Genomic DNA, 12,073 nt, shown 5'->3' with positions numbered 1-12,073 from the left:
GGTCAGGAGAGATCTGCTCCATGCTGGTCACCTCTAGGACAGGCAGGGATCGAACTCATGCGGAAGTGGCTTAAGCTTCTTAGTGCTGTGCTTTAACCCGCTGCACCAGCAGGGAGGGCCCCCTTTATCACTAGTTTTGTGTGAGAAAATTTTTTCCCAATTAGTGAGTTGTCTTTTTTGTAATGTCTCTTGTGCTGTACAGAAGCTCTTTAACTTGATGTAGTCCCATCTATTTATCCTTACCTTCACTATCGTGGCATTGGGTGCTCTATCTTTAAAGATGTCTTGTAGTGTTTAGCCCATCTTTGCTTCCAGGTATTTTCTGGTTTCCGTTCTTATGGTGAAAGGTAGTGATCTAGTTTCATTTTTTTGCATGTAGCTTCCCAGTTTTCCCAGCACCATTTGCTGAACAAACTTCTTTGTTCCATTGTATCTTTTTTGCTCCTTTGTTAAAGATTAGTTGTCCATAAACCTGTGGGTTATATCTGGGTTTTCTATCTGAATCCACTGGTCTTTATGTTCTTGTTCCAGTGTCATGCAGTTTTGATTATTATGTCTTTGGAGTATAGCTTGAAGGAGAAGGCTAGACTATTTTGAATATGCTATATATAATACCAGTTATATGTATTTTTAAAGATTTATGCACACAAGAACTGGGGTGTAGGGCAGAGATGTGGGGGTAGGCTGTTTGAGAGAGCATTCACCAGAGACAAGAGTGGGGAGCAGAACAGGCAGATGGACTGAAGTACACTGCCTGGGGGAGCAGCATGTAAGCAGGAGGGGTCTGCTGCACCATGTAGGGCCATGTGGATTACTAACTGATAGGGGGTCAAACTCACGCTGCAGTGGCTGCTGACAGCTTGAGAGCATGACTTTATCCCTGTGCCACCAAGGAGGCCTTATACCATTTATGTCTTAAAGAGGCCACATCTTTTGCATGGACCAAGGCATTTCCCAAATACCACTGGCAAGCTTTACACGAATGATACAATTTTAGTTGAAGTGTGTTGTTCTTTACAGTAGGTCATTTCTATTAGAACTCTTTCAGGGGCTGAACAGATGTTCTATAAAACCTGGGTAATCAAAGAACTTCTATTAAAAACTGCGGTCAGTTAAGGGCATAACGGCTTTCTAGTACTACAATGAGGGCAAATGGTGAAATTGAACTTAAAACAATTTGGCAGTTCTGGTTGTGATGAGCAAAAGAGAGACTTAAAATGTTTAAATAATGGAAAACACTTTAAATTATATAGTAAAATTTTATTTGATAAATATAATTTCATAAATTGTAAAAAATTACCAAGAGCTGTACAGTAAGCATACTATATTTATTCATAATGCAGGAATTTTTAAAGATTTAGACAGTCACAATGTCTGAGGTCCAAAATTTTAAACTAAGAGTTGCTACAGTTCTTCTGGCTACTAATTCCTCATAAAAATCTAACAATCACCATTACTACAGACACATCATTAGTTATAATCTATTTTGGTAGGAATATCATTCATGTTATCTCATAAATTTTATTAATGTTCTACTTTTATGAAAATAGATTAACTCGTTTCAAGAAAAAACATCTACAAAGGGGCCACCAAACTTTATAAAACAAGTTGTACATAATCCTTTGGTGTTAATTTTACTCATAACTGCTTATATTATTCCACAAATTGATCTTTACGGGGACAAAGAAATATGATTTTCCCCAGTCTGTAGTAACTTTTCAAATATTGTATTTTAAAAACGTTCCGTATTAATCATAAGTTTTTTAGTGGCCTTAACTCCTATCAGGTAGATGTGTCTCAAGCTTATTACACAAGCACAATTTCACAATCTTAGGCAGCTGAAACGACTCTAGTTTGAGTAAAGTATGTCCTAACAGGGTGAATTGTGTACTCAATCTAGGCAGGACAATGCTGGAGTTTGGATGAGTCTAGGACGTCTTTGGACATCCTGGAAATAACCCAACGGGGGTCACCTCCAAGAAATTCAAACTGTAAACTTACCCCTGTCTTTCTTCAGCCCCACAGCAAGCCTGGTAGCTGGAATTCTTGTGGACTGTGCTCGAGGGTGAGCCCAAGGCTTGCTAACATGGTGCTTACCCAGTGGAGCCACCTACGCAACTGATGACCAATTTTAGAAGCTAGCTTGGCACTTGCTGCTATTATCTTCAGCGTTAAGAGTTTTGAGAGTAGGGAAAGGCAAGCAAACAAGGAAAATCTATTTGAGACCACTGGTTAGTTAGCAATAGCACATGTAGCATCGTAACTCTTGTTTTGGCAGATTAAAAAAAAAAAACTAAGGTAATTATCAACATTGTACTTTCCTTAGGATTTTAAAAATATACAAAGGAGAAATTTTCTGTGAGGTCTGGTTATGTATAACAGTTTTGCAATATGAATGTCAGTGCTAGAGAAGTACTGAATGCTAGTAGACAGCACTGTTACTTTCTTAAATGAAAAGAAGAAACCCCTTTTATAAGATACCTTCCTTTCCCTGGAGCACATGTTGAACAGAGTAGGATAAGCATAACAGCAAATACCATTTATCTTTTTTTCATATAAAGCTCCTAAATAACTTCAAATGGTGAGTGCAGAAAATTGCAGTTTTGCAAATTCACATCTTAAGCACTGTGTAGGCCAGCTGACCTCTGCGCTGTCATAACTGCCCACGGCTTTGTAGTAGTCCATGTAGTGGATGGCAAATGAACGCTATAAGACAGAGGTAATGTAGAACCACTGAATGCCATTTGTTATATGCACATTTTATAAGACCCCGTAAGAATAAATTCCATATTATCTACCATTAAACTGCTCTCCTGAGTATTTTCTGACTACTGCTTCTGGAACATGAGCTGGTAAGAGCACATGTTGTACTTTTTATCAGCTTTTTATGGCACTTCCAGAAAGAATAGTGTCTTTCTAAAAGCAAACTGGAATATAACAGCTATTTATGAAAATTAAGATTTAGGCAAAATCAATAATTTAACATTTTTGAAACCAAGAAGACAGCTTACCAGCAAATAAAGGTCAATTCTTAATTGTTTACTCACCATTCTTTTCCAACCATTCCTATACCATTCCAACTTATATTCATGAAATGTGAAAGGGGAAGAAGGTTATGTACGCAATCTGTAAAAAGGAGTTATATTCCAGAGAAAATTTTGGCACTTAACCATTTCAAATGGATATATACACAATCAATATATGCTTAAGAGCTGGGTGATTTTTAAATCAATAATCATTTCCAAACTTTAGAATATTAGTTTTTAATCAAAACAACACTGAATCTACATGGTAAATTCAGGATGAGATGAAGTATGGAAGTGGAACGCTAGTTACAATGATATCAACCTGAGTAATCATTCTCAGCATTTTAGTTTGTTACTGTCATTACTCTATAAAATTGTTTCATTCTATAGCCATGTCTGAAAATATAACTGACTGTGGGGATATAGAGCAATTTCAAGTTTGTCTGAAATTGCTTATTCTAAAATTTATCTTACTGAAAGGCAGGTGCACTTTAAGTTAGATACAGAAAGAGGCATCTCTTTTCTTTTTTCCCCATTGATTTAATCATTTTAACATTTCGTTTTGAGAATTAAAAATATTTACAAGATATACTGTCCAAACTTGTTTTTTATTGATAGAGTTGAATTTTTACAACAGTGTCATAAAATACTATAAACAGAGCCTTCAGATACAGAAAAAAAAGCAATATTAACCAGACTGAAGCATGCAAACGATGCAATGATAACACATTAAATAATATTCTAATGGTATTTAACAACTACAGGTTCTTCATATTTGTCACAAAAATATTATAAGCATCAATTTGAAATTTGGTGAGTGGACTTGATTCCTGATTTACATATAAATTATGATATATTCTTTGCATGTATATGGTTAACTTTACTAGTTGTGTTACAGTACTTTCTAGAGAAGTTTGGTATCCATATATATTTACTACCCACAGTGCAGTAAAACAATGGTTGGAAATGCATTCTCCTAATTTGCTCTGTGAACTCAGGAAGCACTAACAAATTAACAACATGGGTCACCGAGGGACCAAAATTCTTTACAATTCACATTAACTTTTCCCATGAAAAGTTTCAAATATAACTCTAATAAAAAAATAGAGTTTCAAGGCAAACTTTTTAGCATAATTTACAGAAGCAGATTTAAATAGAAGACTCAATAACCAAGCTCATACTAAAAAATACAATTAGGAATATTTCCCTTTTCTATTGATATTAACATAATTAGCCTTAGAAAAGGCTGAGATGCCATTCGGAGTCCCACAAGCATAGGGACAACCCAGATGAAGAGATGGGAAAGTCTCTTTACTCATAAGTTTAACATTTTCAAATTTAAATTAAGGGGGTTAAGAGAGGTTCACGTTAATGCTTTATGTTTGTTTGCCATGGTGAGTGAGTATGAACCACCCTGGAGGTTTTAGAATGTAATTCTGCAGAGCTAATGTGGCCATTACTAGTATGATTACACGGAATTTTAGGAAAAGAATTGAAATGGCTCCCACAAGTACTACTGCCCTTTATTAAGAAGATGAGTCCATTGTGGAGAGGGTCAAGATGCTCCTGTCGTTGGTATAGAAAGGATCCGATGCACTCCATGATCTAAAGTAACAATAAGAGAAAAGTTTGGCTCACCAGGACCTATGTTTTAATTGGGAAAAAAATTTACTCTAAAACAGGAATAAAATGCAATTTGAGCTATGAATAATTACTGATTGATTCATTTTTAAAATATAAAGAAAAACTCTTCATTCTAGCAATTCTAGCATTAAATGACCATTCAAATTACATTATACAAAAACTTGGGAAAAATATGCTCTATCATCATATAAAAATATTAGCCAAAATTCAGACATTCATTACCATTAAGTGATTTCTACAGGTAGTAACGCATGAGATACTCTTTAAATCTTAACAATTCAACAGGAAATAAATATGTTAGGAGTTATATGCAGGGTTGTCTTTACTGAAGAACAACAGGTTGTACTTTGACATGACAGAAGTAAACAAACAAGCCACTTACCAAAAGCTTTGGAATGAAACAGTAGTATAGGCATATATTATTATTACTATAGCTATAAATTCTAAATATTTTAGCATAATGAGCTTGAATATAGTAAGATGGTTTAAGTCAGTATGTATCAAAGTGACCTGTAAGTTACTAGGTTTTCACCTAAGAACAAATGGTCTTTTACTAGACTGTAAAAGTTAACTGTTATTTGAATGATAGATCCATAAGCAATTCATTACATAATATTTATTTGCTCCTGTATTAATTTAAGCTTCAATAAATCAAGACCAAAATTAACCTGCTTAAAACAACCTCAATTATTTCAAGGCAATATTAGGATCACCAAGTCAAAAATAGCTTTTCTTAAAAGATTAAAGCGCTTAATAAGTACATTTTATGTTATTCAATACTTTCCTAAGAACTCCTTATTTGCTTAGACAAAAATGATAGTGAAGAGACTAGCATCTAAAAAGGCCCAAATATACCTCTATCAAATATCTGTTGGGAGATGCTAAGTTTGCATGTAGTTCAAATTTAAGTCTATTAACTATGAACACAGTCATAATGAACTTTGGAGCCTACAAATTTTACAAAATTGGCAAAGACGACAAACAAGCAAGCAACTATATCAAGTGGTTTGCTGGTTCTCTAATTTTACTTGCGTCCAGAAAAACTTAAATAATATCTACCTTGGTTTGCCATCTCTTGAGCACCCAGAGCTGTGTCTGGCACACAGGCCTCAGTATTTATAAAATGAATGCATGAAGTAACAACACAAACATTTCTTAAATACTTAATGTGAGAAAAAGTATACTCAGACACGTGTGACAAAAATTAACTATCAATTGTTAATAGTTAATCCAATTATCTAGAGTCAGATTTCTACTCCCAGATTGCCAATATTTTACATTATTTTTGCCTCCTTTCTAACCACTGCTTACATAGAAGAATCTTAATAAGGTTTCTTTCAATTTTGTTATTTTTGAAGCATACATGTGCATCTAAATAGTAAATATCCTATTTGACAGAAGATTAAGCACCTGAAGTACGTATTAACTGTTAACTCTTTTCTATTTAGGAGGTACTTTTGATTGGGGTGAAGTAACTGTAGGTAAAATACAAACAGAAAATGACTTATTGCTGAAGAGCAGCTCGCTGGGCACAGTACCATGCTGCTTGTGAAACCCGTGCCTGCAGTATGGCACACCCCTTTGACAACATGAATAAAATGTAAGCAGAATTGTTGTGAATGGTAAACATTCAATATTTGAGGAATTCTGCCCCTCCCCTCAAATGATGCTCATTACCTCTTATGTCCACGATACTAATGAACACATATGCAAGGGCTTCACCTTTAAATCTGAGGATGGAGCTATCAGCCTTGCCCTACTTTTAAAATTAGATGTGACAGACATAGACTATATGCTGCTCCAAAATCAAAACATAAATGCCAAACATATTTCACTAACACAATACATGTAAAAACCAAAAAACCCTCTACATAGCAAAATGATTTTAAAAGTTTCAATGCAATGCTAATGGCAATTCTCATATAGCCCTCTGAAAAGCACCAAGTGGTTCTGTACATGCGATTTTATCCACTAGGAAAACAACAACTAGATCTCAACTAGATCTTTCATTTGAAGAAAAGAGGGAGATAATAACAGTAGTAACCAATAGTATAACCTGAGATGTTGGACAAAATTGGAAAGGTATTGGTAATTTGTCAAATAAGATATTAAATACTATTGAAGATTTTATTAGGAGAATAAAAAAAGTTTTACCAAAAAAGTATGGTACAGTTTTAAGTGGAAGCCAAGTATAGATAATAATACTTTGAAGATAACATACAAAAATAAACCCTTTAATTCTTTAGCATGTTCAAAAGTAATAATGCAGCACAAAAATAGCTAGATATCAAGAATATACTAGGAACATATGGAGCAGAAAATTATTTTTTGTTCATTTAAAATAATTCTATTTTTTCTAAAAAGATTTATTTATTTATGCATACAAAAGCTGGGGTATAGGCCACATGTATGGGATCGGGAAGGGGTGAGGGTTCACCAGACAGACATAGTGGGGAGCAGCAGGCAAAACAGGAGCAGCCTGCTATGCCATGTGTGTCAGCTCCTTGGCAGGGATTGAGCTCATGCGTTAGAGGCTTGCTTCCCCTTGCTCTACCAGGGAGGCCCAATTCTAAATTTTTCCTTTAATAGCCATCAAGGTTTTATATTGATAAAGGGGACTTCTTTTAGAAGTAAAATTTTAAAAAATTCTGCTCTACTAAAAAGACACTTCTCCAAAGAGGAAATGCAGATGGCCAACAAGCATATGAAAAAATGATCAACATCATTCATAATAAGGGAGATGCAAATTAAAACCACAATGAGATACCACCTCACCCCAGTGAGAATGGCACATCTTCAAACAACTAGCAACAACAAATGTTGGCGAGGATGTGGAGAGAAAGGAACTCTCCTGCACTGCTGGTGGGAATGCAAACTAGTACAACCACTGTGGAAAACTGTTTGGAGGTTCCTCAAACTGCTTAACATGGAGCTTCCCTACGACCCAGCAATCCCACTCCTAGGTATCTACCCAAAAGACACAAAAACACTGTACCCCCATGTTTACTGCTGCTTTATTTACATTGGAAAAACATGGAAGCAGCCCAAATGCCCAAAAGTAGATGACTGGATTAAAAAGATGTGGTAAATATATACAATGGAATATTACTCAGCAACCAAAAAAGAGAAACACATGTCTTTTGCAGCAACTTGGATGGAGATGGAAAAGATCATGCTTAGTGAGATAAGCCAGAAAGAGAAAGAAAAATACTGGATGGTTTCACTCATAGAAGGAGTTTAATGGACCAGGCGAGAAAATAACAAAAATAATGAACAACCATATATCAGAGACATTTTGCAGGGGTGGAGTGGGGAATGGGATCAAAAATGGGGGGGTAGGGAGGGAAATGCATGGGATTATGGTGATGGCACACGGGTGACTTGGTGATGGGAAATCCGCAGGGATTACAATTGAGAAAAAAAAATGTACAAAATGATGTAAAAATAAACTTTTGTAAAATAAAAAAAAAATTCTGCTCTATAGTAGTCTTTTGATCAACTCCTACCTTAGTTCTGTGCAACAATACTGTCTTCATTAATTTTATAAATTAGGTCTTTTAGAACTTCTTTTGGGAATCTAGTTGACCTAGGTACATGATAGAAGTGATTTCTTGTAATGTAATTTATAATACAATTGTGTAAGTCATAACAAAATCCTGATAAATTCAGTTGCTCACAGCAATTTTTCAATGTAGAATGAAATGATAAATCTATTAGCATTATGGAATTATTTTTGTTAATATGTATAATCAGTAATTGGGGCCTGAAACTATATATGATTTACTATAAATATGCTATTGACAAAAAACAAAAAAACAAAAAACCAAACTGTACCATAAAGACACGGGTGTAACTAAAAACAAAGAAGGAATTAATATTTTCACCAGTTAAAGTTATCTGAATTTTAGGACACATGAATGATACCATTTTCATTACTTTGAAAATACAAAACTACTAAAAATTCTTGAACCAACAAGATGAAAGTATGGCCTCCTTTACCCTTTCTTCTCTGTTCCTGGGGTGTTTTTCATCTTTTCCAAGCCACGGGGCATACAGAGAGTGGTACATTCCAGCGGTACACTGTGAAATGGGAGCTGCGATCTACCCTGCCCACCTGTAACCCCCTTGCACACCAGTGCAGAGCTGCTTTGGCTCTGGAAATATGATCTCATTCATCTAAAGACACAAAAGTGTGAACAAAGTTATTGCTATGTCTTAATAGCTCTAAATAATAATTTGTCTCTTGGGTATATCTATCAAGACATAAATCCACTTCAATTTCAAGGAAGTTTGTGTCACCCCCCCACCATGGCATTTTTTGTTATGATCTATAAAATCAAGAACTATGATAAGTCGAATTCAAGAAGTAGACTGGGAAGGAACAAAAATGCTAAGATTCTTCTAAAACATGATTTAAAGAGCTTGTTCCAACAAGCATAAATACCTGAAAAATCACAACTCATTTTAAAACCTCATTATAGAGATAAAAAAGGGATCTGAGAACAGAAATACAGCCTTTTCTGTTTATAAATACCTCAGTCTCAAATGACTGACTAGAAAATATGTAGGGAGAATAAGAAAAACCTTTATCTTTTGAATTTAATATTATTTGTGGGTTAATTTATAAATACAAAAAAGCAAACAAAATGAAGTATAGGAACAGAAACAGTAGTATAGGCATAATTAAAAAAATACTTATAAAAACTAAATAAGAGTACCACATACACACTCCTATTTGGCACATTTTAGAAAAGATTATAAAGAAAATGTTTTTATTCATTAGATGAAAAGTCTCTTCAAAAGGTGCTTTTTTTCTTCCTTGTCAGTGAAAGAACCCCTACCCCAACCACACAGTGAAATCTACATGGACGAGTGCTAATAAGTAGCACACTTCCTGCTTCAGTTGGTAAAACCGGCCTCTGATTTATTAGGGACCTACAGATGCAGGTTCGTCCTGTTCCAGTTTACAGGGTACTCATTTGCAGCAAAGGCTACTTAGAGAAATTTCACACCTGCTGACATGGGTGGGACTACAGCTTCCTATTACTCGTTCCAGCATTCTTCCAAAAGATGCGCACGCTGTTTCTCCTGAGAAACAGCACATGGAGTCCAAGCACTTGATACTTGAATTTGTTTCAGTAAGCTGGAGGGTTTGAAGCAGAAAAAAATTAGTTATTTATAGACTTGAATTTCCAAAAAGGGTTTAAAAAATTACAATGAACACTTTAAAATCAAAAGTAGTGTGATGTCTTCATAATATGGCAATGTTATTAAGAGTAATCATACACAAATATTTAAAAGGCATGCTATCTGAAATCAGATAAAATAATTATATCAAATTAAGCTGATTAATATTATTTAAGTCTGGAAATACTTAAGATTTTAAAATCTTACCACAATAAATTACTATGATTGAAATGATTTATATCAACAACTCAGAAAATGAATTCTTCTGAGTTTTGTTTAGGAGAAATGTTATTGAAATTTCAATGAAAAATATCTAACAATTGAGAAAAGTAGAAAGAACTATTTGAAGACTAGGAAATAACCACCAGGTAGGACCTAACTCCCTTTTCTTCATCAGCATCATCATCATCATGATCATCATCATCATCATGATCATCATCAAGTAGCAAACACTTTATGTAGTATTTACTAGATGCCAGATTCTACTTCCTCTATAAATAGATAGGCATTACATATCCCTTAGAATTATCCTTAAAAAAAGCATCATTTACCTTAATCTGTTAAGCAACTACTCAGTGCCAATCAAGCTCAAAATCGGCTCACTTTGTTTTTTCGAGAATTAATGGATGATATACATGTATTAAAATTGGTTAAACAAGTAACTTAATAGTACTACTGAGATTTGAAATTGAATTTCTACAATATGTAAGATTCATACTAATTCATGCATAAATAAATCAGTCAATAAAGCCTTACTTCTAATTTTGTTAATATGAAGGAAAAAAAAAATAGTATGATCACATAGCCCAATGAGTCCCAACCCTGGTTTTGACCCAATCAATGGTAAAGCTAAATGTCAAGGTCTGTCATATTAAACACAGTCATTTTTATTAATTTTCCTTTACATAAGTAATAACATACCACATAACAAATCTTTAGAGGAAGAAATACTAAATAGATACACTGGTGTTACATTCTGCAAAGGTTGGGAATCACTGAGTGTCAGGGGCAGGCATGGCAACAGGGGATATGTGGAGATGTTCACAACAGAGAGAAGAGACGACGTGATGGAACATCGACAGCCTAGCACTGTGAACCCAGGGACCTGGTAAGGGCCAGCAGACTCCCTGCTCAAGTAATGCTGCCAAACACCAGGCAGTATAAGACAAAATGGTTCCCGCCTGGCAGCTGCTCACTTACCCCAAATCCTAGGATCTGCTAAGCACTAATGAATAGCCAAATTTTTCTTGTCCTTTTATACTATATCTTTAAGGCTGTTTATGGTACTGTTTCTTAAGCTGTATTTGTGAGATGTTTAAGGCACTTAATGAAAATTCTGTGGCTGATTTAGTTTGGGAAATGCTAGTTCAAAGAAGTTCTAAACAGACTCGCTGATTAAAGCATTATCAAGTAGAGGCTGCATGGTCAGTCTCCATTGGGGGAGCTAGACAGTAGAATTCCCACACTTGTTTCTTGCAATAAACTCATACCCAAGGAACATTAAGCAACACCAGAAAGAATACTAGTACTCAGAAAAAGAACTTAGCAAATGCTCAGATAATAGGATTTCATTCATTTCCTAGTTTCCGTTTTGGGTCCCTGGGTTCGTTTCCTTCATCTCACAATCACGTTAAGTGGAAACCAGGACTCCAGGGCTACCATAACCTCCAAGGTGAAAGTACAACACCTCAAGCCTCTATGTAATTTGACACCAGGATGCCTTTCCTGCTCGACCTCTCCATGCTCCTTTGCAGTCTTCCTGCAGTTAACCAAGGCAGTTTTCCCTGCCTGTGGGCATCTGCCAGGGCCAGTCATGAGGGTCAGAACATTGTCCCTACACCAAGGTTCAGTTTAAACACCGTAAATACCAACTTCTTAAATCTCCCTTACCTTCCACCAATCCATCTCTCTCTCCACTCTATTCAATTGATTGTTTACATTACTTGACAGAATAAGTAATGAAATTGAACATACAACTTACTGAGCAAGGCACTGTGCTACTTCCTAAAGACAGCAATCCTGTCCTCAGTATAGCGAATTATAGGTAAAGGATGATGGGAGATACATCAAGACAAGTTAAGAGTAACAGCTATATTAACAGAATGTATTTTGTATTTTGTGTATGTGCCAGTTACTAAGTAAGATGCTCTTTATGAATGGTCTCACTTAAAACTTAAAGAGGAAACAGAGAGATCAAGAGTTTATTCAAGATTGTC

At 35.2% G+C, this 12,073-nt stretch overlaps 1 protein-coding gene across 5 annotated transcripts in view; it reads right to left on the bottom strand.

Annotated features, from left to right (window-relative positions):
* Positions 1–1,309: 1,309 nt before the first annotated feature.
* Positions 1,310–12,073, bottom strand: part of ATP11B (ATPase, class VI, type 11B) — an 87,383-nt gene continuing 76,619 nt past the window's right edge. For 3 of the 5 annotated variants that reach the window (XM_012733350.1, XM_012733359.1, XM_012733354.1), the window contains 2 exons: positions 9,683–9,813; positions 1,310–4,631 (listed from right to left, as the gene is read on the bottom strand). In XM_012733350.1, coding sequence (XP_012588804.1) covers positions 4,553–4,631; positions 9,683–9,813 — 210 coding nt within the window. In that variant the 3' untranslated portion in view covers positions 1,310–4,552. Of the gene's footprint in view, positions 4,632–9,448; positions 9,814–12,073 lie in introns of those variants that run through there. The other 2 variants (XM_012733336.1, XM_012733344.1) reach the window with 2 other exon arrangements.

This window comes from Condylura cristata, unplaced genomic scaffold (assembly GCF_000260355.1).
Source record: "Condylura cristata isolate star-nosed mole 26May11 unplaced genomic scaffold, ConCri1.0 scaffold00003, whole genome shotgun sequence".
In the NCBI taxonomy this organism is placed as follows: domain Eukaryota; kingdom Metazoa; phylum Chordata; class Mammalia; order Eulipotyphla; family Talpidae; genus Condylura; species Condylura cristata.
Note: the sequence above shows the minus strand (reverse complement) of the source record. Positions and strands in the feature narration are given on the sequence as shown.